The sequence below is a fragment of the Papaver somniferum genome, chromosome 9 (assembly GCF_003573695.1).
Source record: "Papaver somniferum cultivar HN1 chromosome 9, ASM357369v1, whole genome shotgun sequence".
NCBI lineage: Eukaryota > Viridiplantae > Streptophyta > Magnoliopsida > Ranunculales > Papaveraceae > Papaver > Papaver somniferum.
In genome coordinates, this window is record NC_039366.1 from 190,327,745 (window position 1) to 190,352,139 (window position 24,395).

Consider the following 24,395-nt stretch of genomic DNA (forward strand, 5'->3'; position numbering starts at 1 on the left):
TAGTTATCAAATTATTTGTATTTGTGTGTTCTTAATACCAGCAAATTTGCATCTGAAAAAAAAAAGGTTAATGTGAGGAAGATCTTTAACACACCTTAGAAGTAGAATCATTGCAGCGCAAGTTAATAAGGTGCCACACATGTTTGATTTTGGTTATCAGTACTTTTCTTTGGATTCACATTTGGTACTGAAAATGAGTATGAAGTTTATTCTTCTGTTTGTTTGGTTTTTGTAGATATCAAGCAAGGAGTGTGTTTCATCTAGCTGTAGTTATGAACTTATGACCATCAAAAGAAATCAACATCGATGTGTTTAGGTTAGTAGTGTTTAAAGAAGTCCACTTGCCTTTTCTATTAATTAACAGTAAAACAAATGTGGTGATGTTGGACTGGTAAGTAAGGGATCAAAAATAAATGTGGGAGGGAATGCTTTCCGCTCAAAAATAGTAAGTACAGTATCGGAGTTGACAGGGCTTGATGTATAATGTACTTTTATGTATTTTATGGCTGTTCTTTTCTTGTGTTTGATTCCCTCCACCAAAATCTTGATGTATAAAGCCATCTAAATAGTATATATATGCACTTTGTATATGTATGAAGTCTAAAAATAAATAATAAAATGAATATTTGGTTGTTTTGTTTTTATCAGTTGCCTTTTTAGCTAAACAGTGGCCACAAAATTTTCCTACCTATGCGTTGTGCTGGAACTGGACATTGTCAATCGATGGCGTGGCCGTGGACTAAGTTACAAAATTTTCTACAAACCTTTACGTAGACTATAATTACATGATGTTCAGCTGTGCTGCAAAATGTAGTGCTTCCAGACTGGTCCACTGGTCTTCGGTACTGCGTCATATCTTTTACCATCTGACCGATCTCCCGGCATTTGCTGCACCTAACTGAAACCCTCGTAACACTTTGTGACTCAATCATATACTCCTCTTCTTCTTTCGACAGAACAATGTATTCGGATGTTGGGTCGTACGGCCGTCGCGAATAATCTTCACATGCCAAGGGGACGAAGAATCATTCCTCACGAGGTAATCTCTGACTTAAGATATTTTAGGTTTGGTTTGGATTTGGTTTCAATGGGATTTAAAAGTTAAACCAGGTCTGCAAAAAGGGTTTTCTATGCTACTATGTCATCATGTGAATCTCATCATCTGATTTCTGATGTATATTTACAGGATGGCGTTTGTAGAGAAGAAAAATAGATTCAGATTCGCAGTACCGAAGAACAGTGAAAAAAGACATGGACAGATGGTAAAAGATATGACGCAGACGGAGGAGGATTGGACCTTTTTGTTGTGCTATCCCATTTCGGTTGCTTCGGATAGAATTGTTGGCGAGATCTTGACGGCAATTGAGGGGATCGGCTTGGACATCATGGGTAAGTATACCATTCATGTATATTTATTTATCTTTAATTTTTTAATTTTCATGCATGCTGTTTGCCGTGCATTCTCAATTCATAGTTATTTGATTCTGTTTGTGTTTTCAGGGATGAGATTAATGTGCGCATCAGAAAAATTTCTTACTACACACTTCGACAGGGATGGTAGAAACCCTTGTCCCGGTGATTCTACGCTGCATCTTCTTACTTGCTATCCATTTATTGCCATGATATTGGTAGGTGAAGGTGCTATTGAGAAGGCTCGTCAGCTTACATCAGAAGAATATGAATCATATTTTACCTGCGAAAAGGTTCTTCAGCTTACATCAGAAATATCAGTGACGAAAACACTTAACATTTGGGCGCCTGGCAGGTTATGTTCTTGACCACATTTAATATCTCTTATTTGGATTAGAATGTATAATTCTACTGCTTTCCTGTAGATAGTACTTTTAACTATTCAACACCACAATTTTTATCCAAAAATTTGGTGAAGTTGAGTCTTACTCTGACACAATGATGAATTGAACATTTTGTGTAACAGGCTACAAGCTTACACCAGTGATTCATTTAGAAGTGCAGTAAAAGATTATGAATTGTGGTTTGCTAGTGACTCTCTTTTCACCTGGAGAAAAGAAGTAGAGGCAAGTAAATACCTGGCATGTGCATTCCCTGATGGCACTTTATCTGGCCCAACAGACGATGTTAGGGAAAACATAGTGAAATTGGAGCACTATATTACCGTTCCACCGTAAGTTTCCGGTTCTACTCATTGTTTTATCTAAAAGAGGGTCGGTGATAGGGTGAGAGCAGTACCAAGATGGTTGACCGCTAGGGAAGTCCTCGTGCACCCTTTGTTGGGTTGAATACCAGCCATCTCCTTAGAAAAGGGCGAGAGCAGTACCAAGATGGGCAACTGTTCAGGATGCTATGTTGTAAAAGGCATCATGCGCGCTTGCCTAGGAAAAAAGGCGCCCAAAGCGCCAAAGAGTGACTAAATTTTGATTTTTGAGTTTTAAAATTTTTCCTCATGCCTAAGCGCAGGTTTACAACATAGTCGGGAAGCCCTTATGTATCCTTTCTATCCTACCCCATTTTTTTTTGGGAGTAGAGGCTTAGAAGAAGAAGCTGTTTTTTGGATTTGCTATGTTTTATATACTCTTAGTATGTTATTACAGGAATTTTGCCGACATTTACTACAAGGAAGATCTTACATTCGTCCTAATTAGGCCTCTGGCTTTCCAAAAACAACGTGTGGGTGAACTGTTATCCGTTATTGAGCGTAATTCATTTTACATAAAAGGTTTGCAAATGTCTTTGATTTCATCCAGTTTATTGTATGTCCAGGTTGATGTTTTTGAAATTTGAGGTCACAATTTGGTTTATACAATCCTTTTCTGTTAGGGTTAAGCTGGTAAGAAATTCTGAATTTCCTCACAGCGAGGCATGGCTTGCTTCGTCAAGTGGAGTTGATGAATATGAATTTGGTATTGGTATTGGTATTGCCATGCTTGTGCGTCATATTCTCCCACAGGTACAAATAGTGAACAATGGAGATGGTTGCATATGCACTGACGACAATACTGGGAAGATTAAAATTTGCAGGTACAATATGTTTTACTCTGGGAAAAATTGAGGGATACACTGTTGGTTAAGTACCTGCCTGTGTTTCTGGTTTTTCTGTGGACTTATTTATTTTATCTTATGTTTTTGGCCAGCCATACCACCAGATTTTGTAACATTATTATCATATGAGCCAGCCATCAATTTTTGTCGTAAGGACACCCCTTGGAGGAGGTAACCGATGAATGTTACTTCTGTTCTCCCTTGGTTCATTTCTCTGAATGGGGATGAAGCTGTTACTTTGTTCCGCAATGAAGACTATAATTTACTGCATGAATACCAAACCTTAATGGCTGTAGTACATCAGGGACAAATGTGGATTAACTTGGGATATGGAACATGTAGGAAACACAAAATGAAACGACAAACAAGATTACTAGGACTATTCCGAATAAAAATACTAATTCCGAACAAGATTTTACCTTGATGCTGAGGGGGCTGACAATAGCGTACCGCCACCACCACAACCCAAATGCTGTTAACTGGTATCCAAAGATTAATACGGGAATAGACGAATATGGAATTTCCCATTTATTCCAGATGTCCAACGCTAACAAATCAAAGACGGATCTGCATGTAAGGGAACAAGTAAAATTGTCTGTTGATGTACGTATACTCAGAACAGCATTTCCAGTAAAATTAAAACCGAACAGTAACATGACATCATTCACACTTGCATAAATCTGTCACCGGATGTCATATTGATACTGCAGCCAAAGATTGAAAACCTTCAATAACTGATCCATATGGTTATTCTACGCCATATGGTTCTCCTACGGCAACAACAAAAACAAAGAAAAACTCCACGAACTGAAAGTGTAAAATACACGGAGAGGTTAAGAACTCACAGCCACACAATTGCAAGCACAAACACACCAACGGAAGAAAATAATCAAGGGACTGCAAGATTGCAGAATGAGCTATAGTATTTTGTATGTGGTCATGACTAATTCCTTCTATTTTGTTTGTCAGCTTTTTTTCTGGCTCTTCTTTCCCTGGAACTCAATGAAGACTTGAATGCTCCATCATTTTCTGAATCTTCATAATCCTTGAAAGATTTCTGCATACATACAACATCCCAATTAATATACTTCACTATATTCTCTATACAGAACACTAATTTGCATTTTGAGAAGTAAAATGTAAGTATTCAACTCAGTATTTCATGCCTCGCGAATCTCATTAAAGCTCACTGCATAGAAAGTCACGGCGACTGCAACTATTCCTACTATTGGAATTGCTATCATTGGAATTTTATCCATTCCTCAATCCGAAATTCCTCCTTCCGTGAGCTTTCTGTGTTTTGGTGTACAACTTCTGAATTACTGGTTGTTTCAGCAACTTTTGTTCATCTCTGTGGTATTTCCTATATTTATTTCTATGGGAAAGAAGATAAGATTCTAAAATTTGGTATATACATGGGATAAGGAAGGACCATCAACTTATAATAGCACCACAAATAACGATTGGAGCAACCACCAAGCTCTAGTATAGCCATAAAACTGCAGAGAAATTTGTTTAGGAGTTGCTCAAGGGAGCTTCAGTCTACATTCCCCAAACCCTTTGAGGAGCAACACAAGGCTAATTTGAAGTAACGACAGGGTGGAGGGGGTATCCAGAGCAGAGCACGCTGCTGCTCCTAAAGTTACTGTAGGTCGCAGAAGAGTAGAGGAATGCCCAAAATCAGTGATTTAGGTAACAAAGGTTTACAGGATTGCCTGTTTTCTTTTGTTAATGCCATCACAATTTACTTACCAAAGAACTGGAACCAAGTACAGAACTATGTTTAGCCATCAGTCTAACATAGATAGCATTATGCTAAGCCCTAGGTAGTCGACGAGCCATTTGCTCCTGTCAGCTCATATGTGGAGATGCTTCATTGTCTCGTTTAATACACCACTAATGTAACAGAGCAGAAATCAAACTTGAGTCGATTCTGTGTAAAAGTGAGAAGGCCATTACCCTATCTTTTCCCTTACGAAAGAACCCAAAACGTTTCTCTATAACTAGTTGAAGAAAGTGTAGCAGAGCAGAAATCAAACTTGAGTCGATTCTGTGTAAAAGTGGGAAGGCATATACCATATCTTTCCCCTTACGAAAGAAACCAAAACGTTTCTCTATAACTAGTTGAAGAAAAATGTATCCCTCGTTGAAAAGCATTTTAATAGATTATTTGGAAATGAAAATCACTAAAAACGTTTGATCAGAACTGACAGTGACAAAAAAGAAGAAAATAAAAGAATACAGATAAGCACATTTTAATCTAAGAAGAAGTAAGATAAACGAGCCTAATATAGAAGTCCGCAAGGATGCTTAACCAGGTGGCCATTTCATTTGTCTTCCTCCAAGTACATGCAAGTGCAGATGATAAACAGATTGACCTGTGGAAGTAGATATATTCATGCCTCTGCAGGGAAAACACTGAACAACAAAGGGAATCCTATCAAAACTTAACAAATTTAAGAGGTGTGAATAAATACTTACAGCCACCAGGACCATTATTGACAACAACACGAAATCCGTCCAAGATGCCTTCCTTCTCTGCTACCATCTTTGCAGTATATAGAAGATGACCCAGTATCTCACTGTGCCTTGGTTCAGCCTATGGTAATGAGTAATAAGTAATGAGTATATAGGATGAGTAATGAGTATTACACAAGATATAAGGTACCCAAATTATCACAAAAATGAACGGTATATAGTAAGCAACTGTTCATTCATCAAAAGTCGACTCAAAACTGAAGAATGTTTTCTTGACAGGGTCAGCGGGAAGCATATTATCCCGTGTCAATGGAAGGTAAGCAGCAGTTCTGACCCTCATTATAACAGTATAAAATGAAACCCAAGACATAGTTTGTGGGAGTATTTTCAGGTGCACGAAACTTAAATGGCGCAAAAGGCACCGCAATATCCGACAGTCGGGACATAGAGGAAATTTAGTCAACACAGACATGATCCAAAAGCTAAAACATGAACGTTCTGATGCTCATTATACCATGGGAGGGAAAATTTCTTCCCAAATTAATATAAGTAAGATTAGGCTACAAACTACAAAGTACCATCCATGATATGAACTTGTGTGCTGACCAAGGAGAAAGGGAAAATAAAATACCTTTCCAAGCTTTGTTAGTCCATCCCTGAACTTGGGAATTACTATGACATGCACAGGTGCTTGCGGATTGATATCACGAAATGCCAACACCTTACCATCCTCGTACACTATGGTTGAAGGTATCTCCTTGGATATGATTTTGTCAAATCTGAAAAAAGGAAAATCGTGGAATTGACACAGTATCAATGCTTAATAGTTCAAAATTTGTTGAGCTAGCAGCTGTTTCTTCATCATTTGTACCACTTACACGACATAGCGATCTGAAAATTCACAACAACAACAACAAAAAAATCTCAATAATCTGGCCTGGTAGTCTACATGTTGAAATGGTGTTTCGATTGAGATAACAAAAATTGAGAGATTACCTGGTTCGAGTTCGTAAAGGAGGAAAAATTGTTTGAGTTGTTGCCGGGAATCCTCCGAAGACAATCGAATTCTTGGAAGAAGAAGACACGATAAGTTGTCGTAATGATCCAGAGTTCCTGTTAAAAAGAAGAAGAAGAAGAAGAAGAAGAAGAAGAAGAAGAAGAAGAAGAAGAATCATTCCCAAACAAATGAATACAAAAAAGTTATCAATTAACAAATAAATGAAAGGAAAAAAAAGAGAGCAAGAAGTTTACAGAAAGTGTGAAAAGGAGTTGATTTTCGCCGCCATGGAAATCGTCCTTTTGATTTTAAGTGAATAAGCGGAGATGAACACACTATCTACCAATTTCGTTCATTCCGACTCCTCAGGCCTCACTCTTAGTAAGGAAGACGACGAGATAGAAATTGGTCCAATTGGAGACCAAAGAGGTTACCTAAAACCCTTCGAGGCTGTTTCTTACTCGTGTCTGACTCCACCGTGACTTGATTAAGTCCTTGTTTGTTTTTTCGTGACTCACCTTAGGGGCCTGAATCCTATTGATATCACCTGACTCATCTGGATTTGAGACTGTGTTTTTTCTGAGTCAAATCAGACTCACTTGACTTAAAAGTACGTGAGTTAATGATTTGGTCTCCTGAACCAGGAGCAGTGTAGTTAATATTCGACGTATAGGCCGATATTATCGGTATTGGTGCTTGAGCGATACGAAAACTAGAATATATGGCGATACGAAATATGCCCAATAATATCGACCGATATACGCCGACACGAGTTAACCGAAATTTCCGGTACGAGGATATTTTAGCCATTATTGGTGAAGAATGGGGGTAGTTCGGTCTTTCGGGAGAAGGAAATCAATAAATCCTCAATTCAATTTTAGTTCTTCAGCGGGAAAAATCATCTACGGAATATGAATTTTAGAATCAACAAATTAAGACCTTGTTTGTTTGCAGCTTACTCGACGTCTGGGTCTGAGTCAATCCATGACTCGCTCCGAGTCAGCAGTCAGATCGTTTATTTTGTATTTTAAGTTAGATCTGACTCAGAACTAACTCCTCACTCGGACCCGTTTGAGTCAGCTAACAAAATATCCCCGACTCATGGGACCAAACCACTGATTCACTTATTCTTGAGTCAGTTGATTCAGATCTGACTCAAGACAAACATATTGAGTCAGATCCAGATGAGTCATGTGATTTCAGTCAGATCCTTAGATGAGTCAGGAGTAAAAAAACATGGTGTAAATTCTTTTCCAACTTGGGAATAGGGATTAACCATAATAGGTTATTAATCGTTTTTCTCAATTTGAGTTATTTTTGTCGACCTCATCTATCTGGAAGGAAGGATTTTTTGTTTTGATTAATCTTCTCCTGAAATTGATGGTAATTATTATATCTTAACATAAAATGTGTGAAAAAAATTTATAATAATTATAGGTATAAAATTTGAAACCGATAATGCACCGATATTTCAACGATAATATCCCAGATACAAAGTTGTATCAGTATATCGATCGCAGACGAGATACACCGGTATCCGATATTAACTATATTGGTCAGAAACATTTTATTTCCTGACTGAAATGGGTCCGAGCCAGGGGATAAGTCTGAGTCAGAACGTGAGTCAGATCTGACTCAAAATAAAAAGGAAAAAAACATTCTGACATTTGACTCGACCCGTGTCAATAGCCGAGTCAGATTCAAACGCCGAGTCAGCAAAAAACAAGCACACTTGTCTGGCTCAACAATTATTAAATTAAATAATAATAAGACTATGAAATCTTTTGAGTCAATTTGTGCAGTAGGTTATGGAAAACGAAAATTACCTTTTTACTCTAACGGATAGTTTTTGTTTGTTATCTCTTTAAAAAATCCATTTTTTTCAATCGAAATCTCCGAAAAGATCCATGACCTCTGAGTTATCTTTGGTTTGCGTTGAATCCTTAGCTTGAAGGAGAGTTTTTGTGGAAGGGGAGAATCATGATACCATTCAGTTCATATTAGTTTCAACTTGTAATCAATATTGTTTCATGGGAAATAAGGTTTTGTTTTGTTTTTTAGTTTTCTTTATTAAAAATGGTTTTATCAAGCAATTAGTTTGTATATCATCAATTCGATCCTCTTTATTATTATTTTTTTTTGCGCTATTTAAGTTGAATGATAATTTTTTTTCTTCTCTTTCTTTATCAAATCAAACGATTTTAGATTTTGGCTATTGCATAAAATTTTATTTTTAGAAGTACTTCATCTATTGCCTACATTTGTACTTCTAAATTAATAAATTAGATATATGCTTGCTTGGGTATTTAGATTGGTTTGCGCTTGTATAATGTTTTGTGTGGTTGTTTATGTTTTTTTTTAATCTTTCTTAATCTAAATTTCCATGAATTTTCTAAATGTGTTATGTTAGTCGGTAAACTCAACCGTATAGATTAGTGATTCTGACCTAATAGACATGATATATGATACAGGTTTTGGCTTTGTTGCTTCATTCCATGTGTTAAATCTTTAGCACACCAAGATCTATAAATATAGATCATTTTTAGAAACTAAAGTAATCATAGACTTAGAACCAAACTAATTAAATTACTACATAACCAAATAGTTTTCAATCATAACACATAATAGATTCAGAATTAGAGAGTTTAGCAGAATCATCATAATATAGAAACTCAACTAGGTAGGTACATGCAAACACAGTAAGAAGTTAGTTGTTAAACATACAAGTCGAAATTATACCTTTAAGCACACAAAATTAATAAAGATCTACCTAAACACATTTATTTAACATATTCTTAAAATATCTTTCTGAACCTTTGATTTAAAAGACTGATGATTCTTGAAGTCAGTCCATGCCATCTCCTTTATTACTCTTTTTTTTTCTCCGCCTGTTCATAGTGGCCCTTTCCTCTCTTTCGAAGGTACTTTACCTTTATCTTTCTTGCGTAAAAATAATCCATGCCTGACGGCATCTCACTGAGAAAAATAGATGTATATATAGGCCTAGTTTTTTCCAATTTTATCTGAATTCTAGCCTTGACACTCTTTTCCAATTGCTGCTTCTCCTCCTTTTTCATGTTGAAAAAATCTAAGGTTTTAGCCTTTTCTGGATGTAGAAAGGCTTTTGAATAAAAAATCCTCCATATAAAATAGTGAATTCAATGTAAATAATCATCTTTGCAGCGCATCACTTTAGTTGAAGAAATTTTAGCATCTTTAGGAATTGTATTGTGATTGCAAGGCATTTTTAGGGGTATTGTCTACTCTGTTTTGTCTTCACTCTGAATTTATCCTCTACAAAAAGCCTCCATAAATATGAAAGTTTCTACATTCATTTATTCCTTTGCATTTGTTGCATGTGACTTCTCTTCATATCCTTTCTATAACGGCATATATTTTTCAATTTCCCGGCTTTTGATTTCTTTTGGACTAGTGACAAACTCTTAGCTTTGAGGTTATTTGTCACCGTCTGTCACAGGCCTTCTGATAGGTGCCAAATATTGCATTATTTTCTTATCATTTTATTGGCACTTATCCCATTTTGCATACCATTAATTAGCTCTTTACAATGAATTTTGTATTTTACTCTCCTCAAGGATAAATACTTAATATTGTTTAATTTTGTATTTTTAGGTAATAAATAAAGACTAGTTGAGTTGCGGAGCGAAAAGAGCAAAGACAAGGGAGAAAGCCCGCGGAAACTCTAGCGGAAAAGAGGTGCAGAATGTGGTATGAAGTGGGCTTAAAAAGGAAGAAATTGTCCTTAAAGAAGAAGTAGGCTCAAGATTGTCTAAGCCCAAACCCATTTTCTAAACCCAAACCCATTTCCTAAAGCCTAAAATCCAAACCCAAACCCGCTTCCCTCTTTAGCCGTCAGATTGGATCCATTCCATCATCCAACGGTCGCATCATCATCCTTCATCAAACTTTGATGTTCCTGTATAACATCAGAGCAACTAACCCCGATCTTCGCCGTCAGTTTTGATGTATAACACATCCAACGGTCTCTACACATCCATTTCCATATCACCGTTGGATCAATCCATTATCTTCTTATCCTACGGATTCCCTTCACCGAACATAAACATTAGATGCTTCGCTCGACACCATAGTCTAAAAATCTTCCCCTCAACAAAACTCTAGCCAAACGTACCTTACCCCCAAAATCCCATCGACCAAAAACCAGTTTCTTCCCCTTCTTCTCTGCAGAAGCCATGCCTCCACCACCAACTCCGTCAACTACCGCCTCTCCACCACCACAACTCCCACCAAAAGCCATCATGGCTTCTAACAACTAAAACCCATCACCACTATCACATTCTCTATCTTCCTCAACAACTAATTTCACCCATTTTCACGCCATTGAACCCTAGGTGTGAAGTTGGTGAAACAGGTTGATGAGCTATAAGTAATTGGAGCAGGACATGGAGCGGGAAGAGTAATAGAGGCATGGGTTGGAGGTTTTGAGTGCTTTTCAGAAATTAGGTAAGATTAATTTTGATTTTTTTTGGAAACCTTAATTCTGATTTTGGGGCTTTTTAGGTTAGAATGGTTGTAAGTATAAAGGAAGTCTTGGGTCTTTTTTTTGGACAGTCTTGGATACCCAAGCTCAGAAATTTAGTAAAATTTTAAGTTCAATCTCAAATTCAATTTCATGTCACTGTTGCTTTAGATTTTAGGGTTAAGTTTCTATTTCATGTTGTGCTTTCATGTTCTTATCATAAATTTCATAAGAATTACATGCTAGTTCAGTAAATTTCATGTTTACACAATTCTGAAATCTTTCATTTTCCAGTTTCATGTTTAATTTCATGTTGCTGTTTCAATTTAATGATTAATGTATCTTTTAATTCCCAACTCCAAGTTGATGCTCTGTTAATTCTTGTTGCAATTTCATGTTCATGTTCCATGTTTCATGTTTCTGTTAAGGTTAGATGTTTAGTATATTATGTTTAGTTCTTGTTGCAATTTCATATATCAAACTATCTGTTTTAGTTTAGTTTATGTTTAGCTGTTTGATCCTTGTCCATGTCCTGATTTACATGCTCATGTTTAATTGATAGTTTCTTATTTTTAGTTCAAGTTCAGTTCACAATTGATATCCTATTTTGAGTCAAGGTACTATTAGTTAATGTTGCTAGTTAGTAACATCCTTTGATCATGTTCTAGCCTTTTCACTGAGGCTTACATGAAGCCTTAGATTCTTAAGCTACTGTATTGCTGGTTGTGTATGTTCTTGTAGGTTTTCATGCCTAAGATAAATAGGAGTACTTAGGCTCTAAACCAACATTAGGTTGACCTTTAACTAGCCAACTAGTGTTAGGCTTAGAGAGCTCTAGGTATGATCCTCTTTAGCCTATCTACTTGATCCCTGGAATAAATGCAAGCTAGAACTTACATCACTGTCCAATACCAATGGGACAAGGACCAAAAGAACTAGGATGCTGTAGTTAAGAACCATAGGTTGATTCAAGGCCTTAGTTCTTCCACAAAACACTTAATTTAGTTACCTTCCATCACTTCCCTTTAGAATTCAGCTAGGAACTCTTTAGGAAATCACTTAGAAAACAACATCTTGTACCCACCTTGTCCCTGTGGACAACGCCACTTGCTCACTCACTGCCTTTTGACCTTGTGCACTTGCAAGTATCATTTGAACATAGTTTAGGACTCTTTATCCTACACACCACCTTCTCTCTTAATAATTCAAAATCTTATTTTAACCTTGATTTATCGTCAGGATAGTATAGTTGACTCAGCTTGAATTTTCTTAAAAGTATGTTTTTTTTGTTTTCCTTCGTCATCTCTTATGATTTGTCTTGTCTGTAAGATGTAAAAGAGTATAGTCTTGTCTGCTAATTTTATTTTAAAATCCTTTCATACATCATTTATGATGATAAATGTTAAGTCTTTATCATCCCTGTTTTGCTTTGCTGGTCATTCTGATCATAAGAAGTTATATCCCCCAAAACCTAGTATAGTCATATATCTCCTTCTGTGGAATCCTTGTCATAGTACTTTTTTCACTAGTTTGAGTTTGAATTATCATATGATGTCGGCATAGGATTGGCCCTAAATTGGATAGTCTTTTTTGTCGAACTCTGGTTTGGCTCATGGGAGTTGGTACTATATCCCTTCGTATTATATCTTTTGACCCCTTTGGAAATATGCATCAAACTCAAATCATTTTTTCTATCCTTTTCTCATTTGTTTTTCTTCTATGTTTCTTAACTTCTTTCTTAATGGAAGATCAATTAAATCTTTATAGACATCCATGTGGTTTATCCTTAGATCGACGATATACCAACCATAGCAACAAAGGTTTATTACCATCTCCTTGGAAATTATACCACGCCCCCTCAAAGATCAGGTGTTGTTTAGGATGGATAGCCCTATCCGTGAAAATGATCATTTTTCCCTTTATCATAAAGTCATCATCTACAACTGTTTGCCAGATTAATTTTCTCATGAACTTGAGACAAGTATGTGGAAGTTCGTATCTCTAGATGAAGGAAATGACTCTACATCAAATAAATTTCGAGCACTTTAGCTTTCAATTGGTGTTTTCATTTTGTTAATAGTGTTAATGTGAATATCTTATTACTTACGCGTGGGTTCATATTATGAACATGCATATTGGATATATAACCATTTTCCCGCGTTGAACGGAGGTTTAATTTATAAAATCTAATAACGAAACATTTATTAAGGGGAAAACCCCTCAACAGGGGTAGCGAGGCTCAACAGAGATTGTGATCCCATTCCCAGCAAGGTTAGCGAGGCTCAACACCCATCGCGAACCAAAGTCTATTAGTTTGTCTTGGAAATTGCACCAAACCCCTCAAAGTTCAAATGTTGTTTAGGATAAATAGACAATCTTGAGGTAAGTCAGATGATTTCTAAGATGACCGTTTTTCCATTATCCGTGAAAATGATACTTTTGCCTTTTAGAATAAAATCATCATTTACAATTTTTTTCATAATAATTTTCTCATAAACCTAAGACAAGCATGTGTAAGTTCGTATATCTAGATGGAGGGAATCTGACTCTACTCCAAATAAGTTTCGAACACTTTAATTAAGTTCAGTTGGTGCTTTTATTTTTTTCATAGTATCAATGTGAATATCTAATTACTTACGCGTGGGTTTATATTATAGACATACATTGGTTGATATATAACCATTTTCCCGCGTTGAAGGGAGGTTTAATTTATGGAATCTATTAACGAAACAATCATTTAAGGGAAAAACCCTCAGCAACGGCAGCGAGGCTCAGCATAGGTAGCGAGCCCAGCAAGGTTAGCGAGGCATAACACCCATGTCGAACTTAAGCCTATTAGTTTGTGTTGGAAATTTCACCACGCCACTTCAAGGATCAAATGTTGTTTAGGATAGATAGTCAATCTTGAGGTACATCAGGTGATTTCTAAGGTGACTAGTTTTTCCTTCTTAGTAAAAATGATCATTTTAACCTTTATCATAAAATCATCATTTACAAATGTTTGCAAGATTAATTTTCTCATAAACCTAAGACAAGCTTGTGGAAGTTCGTATATCTAGATGGAGGGAATATGACTACTATAAATAAGTTTCGAACACTTTAATTAAGTTTAATTGGTGCATTTATTTTTTTTCATACTATTAATGTGGATATCTCATTACTTACAAGATGGTTCATATGATAGACATACATGGGCGGATATATAATCATTTTCCCGCGTTTAAGGGAGATTTATATTCTAGAATCCAATAACGAAACACTCATGTAAAGGAAAAACCCTCAGCAAGGGCAGCGAGGCTCTTCATAGGTAGCTATCCCAGCAAGGTTAGCGAGGCTCAACACTCGCCTCGAACCTAAGTCTATGTGTTTATCTTGGCAATTGAATCGCGCCTCTTCAAAGTTCAAGTGTTTTCTTGGATAGATAGTCAATTTATAGCTAAGTCAGATGATTTATAAGACGACCGTTTTTTCCTTATCCGTGAAAATTATCATTTTTCCCTTTATCATAAAATCACCATTTACAAATATTTGTCAGATTAAATTTCTCTAGAACTTGAGACAAGCCCGTGGAAGTTCGTATCTCTAGAAGGAGGAAATGCGAATCAACTCCAAGTGAGTTTTAAATACTATATTTAAGTTCTACTGGAGTTTTTTTTTTATGGTGGTAATGTGAATATCCCATTACCTACGCGTGGGTTAATATTTATATACATGTATGGGTGGATATATGATAGGTGCCAAATATTGCATTATTTCTGTATCATTTTATTAGCACTTATCCCATTTTGCATACCATAATTTCCCCTTTTGTAATGAATTATGTATTTTACTCTCCTCAAGGATAAATATTTTATTTTACTTGATTTTGCATTTTTAGGTAAGAAATAAAGACTAGATGAGTTGCAGAGCGAAAAGAGCAAAGACACGGAAAAAGCCGAAGGAAACTCTAGCGGAAAAGAAGTGAAGAATGTGGTATGGAAAAATCAAAGCCGAAGGAAACTTCACCACAACCACCACCACGAGTTCTCAAATCATCCAACAACTACACTCCATCATTCTCCTATCCCCTAGCCACTCATTACATCAACCCCTCAACCTATTCTTCCCACTGAAACCCTAGTTTTAGGGGTTGATGAAATAAGTGAGCTAGAAACGCAATTGGAGACATGGAAAAGCAGGAGAAGACGCAATACAAGCATGGGTCGAAGTCTGAAGTGGATTCAGAGAGTTGGTAAGGATTAATTTTAAAACACTAATTTACTATTTTTTGGGGATTTTTGGGGTTTTTGATTGCATGTATAAATAGGGTTCATGGGTGTTGATAAACTTTGTGCTTGGTTGAACCGAGTTACCCCCAATTTGGGATACTGTTAATTTTAATTTTTAGCAATCAATTTCAATTTTAGGGTTCTTCAAGTTCAATTTTCAATTTCAATCCATAGTTCTGTTTAATTTTCAATTTGAATCTCAGTTTAATGATCTGTTAATTTCATATTTCAATCTCAGTTTAGTTTAATGTTTCAATTTGATGCTCAATATTTTAATTTCAATGCCACTGATAGCTTTAGGTTTTGTTAATTCACTGATGCAATTTAGTTCAAACTTTTAATGTTAGTTTCACTGATAGTTGATGTCCCTTTAGGTTCATATCCAGTTAGTTTTAGGTTTAACTTTAGTTTCAATTGCAATTTCAATATCATTTCATGTTCACTGTTAGTTTAGGTTCTCAATTTCAATGTTCAGTTTCATGTTCACTGTTAGTGTTTAGGTTAGTCCTGTTAGTTAGTATTTCCATGCTTAGTTAGCTTATGTTAGTCTTATTTCCATGCTTATGTTAGGTCCTGTCTTCTTTTCAGTTTCAATTCCATGTTTATGTTTTATTTTTTCATGTTTTAGTTTTAGTTTTTGCTTGCTGTTTTGATTCAACATGTCATGTTAGTGTAATCTTCATTCACATACCATGTTCTGAATTCTATTGTCTGACAAACATAATAATTAAGAATTCCAACATGTTCTAGTACTTTGCTGAGGTTGGGAAGAACCCTTAAGTCCTAGGCTATGCACTGCTAGTGATAGATTGTATCTTGTAGGACTTTGATGATTAAGATTATTGGAAGTTATTAGGCTCTAGGCCAACATTGGATTGAACTTTAAGTAGCCAATTAATGTTAGGAATGGAGAACACTAGAGATTATTCCCTTAGTCTAATTTTATGATCCCTGGGACAAATGAAGGCTAGAACCTTCATCCCTTCCTAAGACCAAGGGGACAAGAGCAATAAAGAACTAGGATGCCTTAGTTTAGGAGTTAAGAGTGGATTCAAGGCCTTAGTATCTCCCAAATCTCTGTTTAGTTACGTTTTTAGCTTAGGAAATAGTTAGAAAACACTAGGAAAACAACATTTGCTCCCACCAAGTCCCTGTGGACATAAACCCCTTCTTATCTCACTTTCTACAACTACCATGTATACTTGCAGGTGAAGTTGTAGGTTCTTTTCTAAAACCTACCAAGTTTTTGGCGCCGCTGCCGGGGACGGCGCATTTGTTATTTTTTGTTTTTGCTTCATTGTTGTTTGCTTCTCCCTGCTCACTGTTGCTTCTTGGCTTGCAGGTACTGGCTGCTGCTGCTGCCCTTGCTTGCTGCCTCTGCCTTTGCCTTGCCCTGTTGCCAAGCCTGTTGCTGCCTTGAGCTGCTGGTGGGCTGTTGGTTGCTGCCTTGCTTGCCAGAGCTGCAACTGGGCTGTTGGAGCTGTTGAGAAAAGCCCAACTGGGCTGTGAGCTGTTGGAGTGAAGAAGGAAATGCCCAACTGGGATGTGAGCTGTTGGAGTGAAGAAGGAAAGGCCCAAATGGGCTAGAGCTGCTGTTGGAGTGAAAAAATTGAAACAAGCCCAACTGGGCTTATGCAATAAAACTAAAAGGGACCAAAGCCCAACTGGGCTTCCCTCCAAAAGGTAAGCCTGAACCCATTAGCCAAGCCCAACTGGGCCTCCCTTCTTTATTGTTATGGGCTTGTACCCTTATTTGGAATGTGGGCTTGTAACTTAATTTGGACTTTGGACTTTTGGGCTTGTAATCTTTATTGAACTGTGGGCTTTGTCTCACTAACTTTTGGGCTAGTTCAAAGTGTAGGTTTGTAAGTTTTGTTTTCAAACTGAATATTGTACTGTGGGCTGAGAACTAAAATTTTGAAACCCAACAAACTGTGGGCTGCTTCCAAAACTGTCTAGTGGGCCGAAAAACCAAACTTCCAAGCCCAACAGTGGGCCTAAAAATCAAAGTTTTAAAACCAATTTCTGGGCTTAACTCCACCAACTTTTGGGCTTTCCAAATTTGCAAAACCAGCAGTAGGCTCCAAACAACAACAGTGGGCCTACCTCAAACTTTTTTGAAAAAATAAAAATTTTAAAAACCCATTAAAAACCAAATTTTTCTCCCTCTTTAAAACCAAATTGCATTTCTCCCACCAATGTGGGCTTGCTCCTAATTTAAAAACCAAAGCATTCACCCACCAATGTGGGCTTGCTCCCAACTTTAAAACCAAAATTTTTCTCCCAAATTTTAAAACTAAAATTGCTCCCATCAAAAACCAAACAAATTTCTCCCTTTTAAAAACCAAATTGGGCTTTGTCCCTTCCCTTTTAAAATCCAAATTTTGGGCCTACCTTTTTCTCAAAGTGGAGCCTTGTTTCTCCTAGCAAATTGTGTGATTATTTCATAAACAAAACATGAATGGATTATGGTCTGCTTCGCGGAGTGGAAACAAAACAATTAGAGAACTTGCTTACGGGCCAGTCTCACATTGTGATCCTCCCCCATACCATAATGTCAATAGTTATAGGGATTATTATGATGAACCTTTTCAAGGTCATGAGCCTCAATTCGTTAACTTTAATGACTATTCACACATGTATCAACCTAGTCAAACTGAAATTTATGCATGTACTTTATGTGGTGGTTTAGACCACCTTGATGAATATTGTTATATCTTGCATGAATTTAGGCAATCTAGAGGATACCATGAAAATCCAATTTATGAAATGCCCACAAATTGTGAGGCTGGTAGTCATTGGGACCATAATCAATCCTTTGAGGGTTGCGATCAGTTTTTCATAAACCCTGATGACCATGCACACATGTACCAATCACCACAACTTGAACATGAAGAATTTTGTACTCCCATAAATTTCGAATCTATCATAGAAGATCTCACAATCAGTGAGCAATCTGTATCACGAACTCATGCATATTTAAATCAGATTTTGCTCCATTTACAAAAAGAGAAAATTCATGATGAGATGTTTGTCCCTAATGAAGTGTCTAGTCCCATTAATGTAAATGATGTTGAATATGAACCTAATTTAGAGGAACATGAGTTGACTAAAGACACCTCAACTGCTGATAGGGACCAATACGCATGTTACCATGATGATGATTATGATGATTATGATAATTATGATGATGTTATGATAGAAGAACATGTTTTTGCTGAAAATCTTGTGGAACCTTTTGGTTCAATTACATTTGGCTTCTCAGCCTCAACCTTCATGAATGTTGTTTCTTCTAATACTCATAACAATTCATATGATTTTGATGCTGATATGGGATTTGTACAATTGTTTTGTGAAGATAAGCATGACTTTGGGAAAATTGAATCTTCTGTAGACACTAATGTTCCTATGATTGAAAATGAATTTGATGTGTCTGATTCCATGCCTAAGTCACAGAATGTTGTTTCTTCCGATGTTGATTTGAGTACTTCGGACAATCATGATACCGATTTTGGTCTTTTTGTTTTGTTCGATGAATGTGAGCATGGTTTACCCATTTCACAGATTGAGATTATTCCATCCAACCCAGATTTAGTTTGTAATAAAAATTTTAAACCAACTTTTCTGAAAACTCCTAATCTAGGATTGGAACTGAGTGCCTCCCAAGTCCTCTTGGACTATTTTGCATCTAAATATAATACTTTTAAGGAGCCACAGTTGGATTATGCATGTTTTCCCATCCCGAAAAAAGTCCATTTTGAGTTAGACCTTCTGAATCCTGAACCTCTAAAATTGTTAGATTTTGTATTTAAAATTAAATATGTTGAAAAATATAGGTTTAGGGGTGATTCATTTGGTTTTTCACTCTCACTCCCATTTAAGTCCAATTTTAGTGTCTTGAAACTTTCTATATTTAAACACTTTGTTTTTTGGGTTGATCCTCAACTCTTTAGACTATATGTATATAGTGAAATTTTTGTGTATAATCCGGTAGGTAATTTTTAGTGGAATCTTCTATTTCTGTATATATTTTGCTACTCCATGGCGATCCCGGCTGAAATATGTTGGATTCTAACCATGAATAACAGGGTTCGATTCCTTCTCTCGTTAAATCAGGTATTCTCTTTCCTTTATCTAAAAACTCAACATTTTCTCCTGATATGTTAAAGTTATAATTATGTTTATATTTTGAAACATTGAGGACAATGTTTAGTTTAGGTTTAGGGGTGAAAAGTAGATATCTTGATAACATGCTATAATCGAAAAATATAGAACTCTTTCTTTTTGAAAAAAATCAAAAATCAAAAAAAAAATAGAAAATTGATAAAAACATAAAAATGGAGCTTATTTACCTTGAAATGTTGACTCTTTTGCAAATATGTATTATTTTTAGGATTCTTAGTCTAGATATTGAGGCATCCCTGATTCTAGCACAATTTACGTCGTGATAAGAAACTTGCACGCGCACGATCTACCAATACATGTATAGCCTAACCCTTTAGGTGTTCTATCGGAAGTTTTAGTTGCCAATCAATTTAGAATACTGAACGAAACTTGACTAGCTTGTTCTTTGGTTGGTTGGGATAGAAGGTGGAGGCTACATTAAGAAAGACAACCATTGAATTTAACTGGGTGCATCAAAAAGGGCTACCTCTTGCAAAGTGTCATGTAATTTTTTGTTTCTTTTTGTTTATGTATAAAAAGGGTTACTACCACATGTTAAAAAAAAATGCATATATTCAGAAAAAATACAAAAAAATCAAGTATTTATCAATTCCATTTGTGTCATGTAAAGAAAATAGTTCTCTCTTGTCCAAAAATAAAAGAGAGTAGTCAATGTAAATAAGAGTCATGTAAAGAGTCATTTTTTGTTTTAGTAAGCAAGGAAGGGTGTATGCCATTGATGCATAACGCGAATAATTGTGAAATACCTCCAACACATTCACAATTCTCGTAAAGCCGGACAGCTAGCTAGATTTCGACCTCGGTTCTTAGCCTAAAAAACTATCTCTTGGTGATTAGTAGTCATAACTTCCGATCTTTCATTACACATGTGTAGATACACTGTTATCACATGTCTTTATTTATTATCAGTGCTAGGATTGTGCATTTGATAGCTAGATTGGCATCTCCATTTTTCTGTGAGCTTCTACTATCTTGCACATGTCACATTTGATGGAATCTGAGCTTATATTTTTGCCTACAACTTTGTGGGTATGTTCTAAGCAAACCCTCACGAGACTTCACTCGTCCACTAGGGACACTTAGTGGTTCAAAAGGCTTATTGCATTCGCTAAATGCAATCGAGAAACCAACGACAGTGGTATAGTTAGGATTTCCTTAGTTTCTGTTTTACTTGAGGACAAGTAAAATTCAGGTTTAGGGGTATTTGATAGGTGCCAAATATTGCATTATTTCTGTATCATTTTATTGGCACCTATCCCATTTTCCATACCATAATTTCCCCTTTTGTAATGAATTCTGTATTTTACTCTCCTCAAGGATAAATATTTTATTTTACTTAATTTTGCATTTTTAGGTAATAAATAAAGACTAGATGAGTTGTGGAGCGAAAAGAGAAAAGACACGGAAAAAGCCGAAGGAAACTCTAGCGGAAAAGAAGTGAAGAATGTGGTATGGAACAATCAAAGATGAAAATGGGCTTAAAAAGGAAGAAATTATTCCTAAAGAAGAAGTGGGCCTCAAGATTGTCTAAGCCCAAACCCATTTCCTAAACCCAAACCCATTTCTTAAACCCAAAATCCAAACCCAAACCCGTTTTCTATCCCTTAACCGTCAGACTGGATTCATTCCATCATCCAACGGTCGCTCCATCAGAGTTCATCTAGATTTGATGTTTCTGTTTAACACTTTAGCACCTAACTCAATCTTGAATCGTCAGTTTTGATGTATCATACATCCAACGGTCAGTGCTCATCCATTCTCTTACCGCCGTTGGATCAGTCCCTCATCTTGTCATCCAACATCTTCTATCTACCGAATATCAAGATTTGATATCCCGTCTAACACTCTAGCATCTAGGGTTATATCTCACAAAACAAACAATCCCTAAACCTAAATCCATCGACCCCAACCCATCTTCTTCCCCTCTTCTTCACTGCCAGAACCATGTCCGCCATCTCCACCACCTGCTCCGTCACCAACTTCACCACAACCACCACCACGAGTTCTCAAATCATCCAACAACTACACTCCATCATTCTCCTATCCCCTAGCCACTCATTACATCAACCCCTCAACCTATTCTTCCCACTGAAACCCTAGTTTTAGGGGTTGATGAAATAAGTGAGCTAGAAACGCAATTGGAGACATGGAAAAGCAGGATAAGACGCAATACATGCATGGGTCGAAGTCTGAAGTGGATTCAGAGAGTTGGTAAGGATTAATTTTAAAACCCTAATTTACTGTTTTTTTGGGGATTTTTGGGGTTTTTGATTGCATGTATAAATAGGGTTCATGGGTGTTGATAAACTTTGTGCTTGGTTGAACCGAGTTACCCCCAATTTGGGATACTGTTAATTTTAATTTCTAGCAATCAATTTCAATTTTAGGGTTCTTCAAGTTCAATTTTCAATTTCAATCCATAGTTCTGTTTAATTTTCAATTTGAATCTCAGTTTAATGATCTGTTAATTTCATATTTCAATCTCAGTTAGTTTAATATTTCAATTTGATGCTCAATATTTTAATTTCAATGCCACTGATAGCTTTAGGTTTTGTTAATTCACTGATGCAATTTAGTTCAAACTTTTAATGTTAGTTTCACTGATAGTTAATGTCCCTTTAGGTTCATATCCAGTTAGTTTTAGGTTTAACTTTAGTTTCAATTGCAATTTCAATATCATTTCATGTTCACTGTTAGTTTAGGTTCTCAATTTCAATGTTCAGTTTCATGTTCACTGTTAGTGTTTAGGTTAGTCCTGTTAGTTAGTATTTCCATGCTTAGTTAGCTTATGTTAGTCTTATTTCCATGCTTATGTTAGGTCATGTCTTCTTTTCAGTTTCAATTCCATGTTTATGTTTTAATTTTTCATGTTTTAGTTTTAATTTTTGTTTGCTGTTTTGATTCAACATGTCCTGTTAGTGTAATCTTCATTCACATACCATGTTCTGAATTCTATTGTCTGACAAACATAATGATTCAGAATTCCAACATGTTATAGTACTTTGCTGAGGTTGAGAAGAAACCTTAAGTCCTAGGCTATGCACTGCTAGTGATAGATTGTATCTTGTAGGACTTTGATGATTAAGATTATTGGAAGTTACTAGGCTCTAGGCCAACATTGGATTGAACTTTAAGTAGCCAATTAATGTTAGGAATGGAGAACACTAGAGATTATTCCCTTAGTCTAATTTTATGATCTCTGGGACAAATGAAGGCTAGAACCTTCATCCCTGCCTAAGACCAAGGGGACAAGAGCAATAAAGAACTAGGATGCCTTAGTTCAGGAGTTAAGAGTGGATTCAAGGCCTTAGTCTCTCCCAAATCTCTGTTTAGTTAGGTTTTTAGCTTAGGAAATAGTTAGAAAACACTAGGAAAACAACATTTGCTCCCACCAAGTCCCTGTGGACACAAACCCCTTCTTATCTCACTTTCTACAACTACCCTGTATACTTGCAGGTGAAGTTGTAGGTTCTTTTCTAAAACCTACCAATATACCTCCATTTTCCCGTGTTGAAAGGAGGTTTAATTGAAGAATCCAATAACGAAACAATCATTTAAGGGAAAAACCTTCGTTAAGGGGAGCGAGGCTCAGCAGAGGTAACGGGCCCAACAAGGTTAACGAGATTCCGCACCCATATTGAACCTAAATCTATTCGTTTGTCTTGGAAATTGAACTGCACCTCCTCAAATTTCAAGTGTTATCTTTGATAGATAGTGATAAGAACCTATAATACATCATTTGATTATCAATTTCTTATGCTTTTCTTAGTTATTTCTCTTGTATTAGTAGGTATTATGCTTTGTTTTCATAATAGGTATTTTGGAGTCATGTAGCGTGAAAGAAGAGAAAAAGATGCTTAATTCCTTACTTAGAAACATTGAGTTTCGATCGAAGCACAGAAGGACAAAAGCTCAATTTCTTTCCAAACAAGAATTACTTGGGCAGACATGAGGATTACTCAGGGACAGCCACTTTAAATTGTGAACAATTGTTATATACAGATGCAAGTTACGTTTAGTGCCACCTCACTTCTTACAACTCAGATGCAACATGGGTCGAGTCTTTTTAGGCCCATATTTCAGAAACTTGGTCAGTTTCGGTATCCAATTTCTCATCGTTGGAATCCTGATCTTGGGCATACCAAAATCTTTCTAGGCATACAAAACAATAGTCCCATCTTGGGTGACCTTATAAAGGGTACCTATGGGTAGTTCAATTACCTATATACCCTTAATACAAAAATCTAAAATCAGTTTTCTAAAAAATCAAAATCAGTCTCCCATCTCTTCTTCTTCCTCTAGCCGAACTCTTCCCCCTCCTTGAAAAAAAAATTCATCATCGTGATTAATTGTCGATTCGTAAAAATTTGATCGTCAATTAAACTCAACCACATAATGACTCGTACAAAGAAAAACAGAGACTAGGCAAATCAAATCGTCTTCTAATCCATCAATTGAAGAAGAAGAACCAATTGGAGATGAAGGTGTAGAAACTGAAAATCAACCACCAATTGAACCAGAAATTGAACCAAATGCATCTCCAACTCTGGAAATGAGGATACGAAAGTAAGATTTAAAAACACAATCTCCTATTTGTTATTTTTCATCGACTAAATGACGGTTACAGTGTTAGGTTCGGCTCAAAATTGAGTTGAGTTTTTAGCCGCTTCAAGTGTATATGAACAGTTCGGCATGAAATTTCAAGCCGAACCTAGTCACAAATAGAGATGCACAGGGGTTCGGCGTATTCGATAATCATAATATGTGCCGAACCTAGTACATTTACGAGGTTCGGCTATTACGATATTCTCAATATGTGCCGAATCAATACCAGTATTTTAACCCAAAAAAATAATAAATTGATGTTCGGCTCATACGATTTTCGAAATATAAGCCGAACCAATAATTATTTTTTTTCCGGGCTATTCAGGATGTTGTTCGGCTTACT

The 24,395-nt window shown here is 36.3% G+C and overlaps 3 protein-coding genes and 1 long non-coding RNA gene across 10 annotated transcripts; 2 read left to right on the top strand and 2 right to left on the bottom strand.

Annotated features, from left to right (window-relative positions):
* The first annotated feature begins 978 nt into the window (after positions 1-978).
* On the top strand, positions 979-2,173 carry LOC113313755 (nucleoside diphosphate kinase-like). The gene is made up of 4 exons (XM_026562545.1): positions 979-1,039; positions 1,187-1,389; positions 1,501-1,765; positions 1,937-2,173. Exons 2-4 carry the CDS (start codon positions 1,188-1,190, stop codon positions 2,145-2,147), a joined length of 678 nt encoding a protein of 225 aa, XP_026418330.1. The 5' UTR covers positions 979-1,039; position 1,187; the 3' UTR covers positions 2,148-2,173.
* Positions 2,174-2,798: 625 nt separating this feature from the next.
* On the bottom strand, positions 2,799-4,789 carry LOC113313758. Of its 4 annotated transcripts, none has more exons than XR_003342020.1 (4): positions 4,185-4,785; positions 3,864-4,075; positions 3,438-3,585; positions 2,799-3,283 (listed from the first exon to the last, which is right to left on the bottom strand). XR_003342020.1 is itself a non-coding variant. In XM_026562548.1 (2 exons), exons 1-2 carry the CDS (start codon positions 4,275-4,277, stop codon positions 3,962-3,964), a joined length of 207 nt encoding a protein of 68 aa, XP_026418333.1. In that variant the 5' UTR covers positions 4,278-4,789; the 3' UTR covers positions 3,623-3,961. The 4 variants fall into 4 exon arrangements, 1 of the variants encoding a protein (XP_026418333.1); XR_003342021.1 differs by having other exon boundaries at positions 2,799-3,308; XR_003342019.1 differs by having other exon boundaries at positions 2,799-3,585.
* Positions 3,946-6,888, bottom strand: LOC113313756 (14 kDa zinc-binding protein-like). Of its 2 annotated transcripts, XM_026562547.1 has the most exons (6): positions 6,748-6,888; positions 6,493-6,609; positions 6,128-6,275; positions 5,500-5,617; positions 5,304-5,396; positions 3,946-4,075 (listed from the first exon to the last, which is right to left on the bottom strand). In XM_026562547.1, the coding sequence occupies exons 1-5, from the start codon at positions 6,780-6,782 to the stop codon at positions 5,329-5,331; spliced, it is 486 nt and encodes a 161-aa protein (XP_026418332.1). In that variant the 5' UTR covers positions 6,783-6,888; the 3' UTR covers positions 3,946-4,075; positions 5,304-5,328. The 2 variants fall into 2 exon arrangements, with proteins under 2 accessions (XP_026418332.1, XP_026418331.1); XM_026562546.1 differs by lacking the exon at positions 3,946-4,075 and having other exon boundaries at positions 4,824-5,396.
* Positions 6,889-10,668: 3,780 nt separating this feature from the next.
* Positions 10,669-15,416, top strand: LOC113307770. 3 transcript variants are annotated; one of them, XR_003339317.1, is made up of 4 exons: positions 10,669-10,978; positions 13,204-13,376; positions 14,530-14,606; positions 14,872-15,416. It is a non-coding gene; the product is annotated as an uncharacterized LOC113307770 (long non-coding RNA). The 3 variants fall into 3 exon arrangements; XR_003339316.1 differs by lacking the exon at positions 13,204-13,376; XR_003339315.1 differs by lacking the exons at positions 13,204-13,376; positions 14,530-14,606.
* The last annotated feature ends 8,979 nt before the right edge of the window (positions 15,417-24,395 follow it).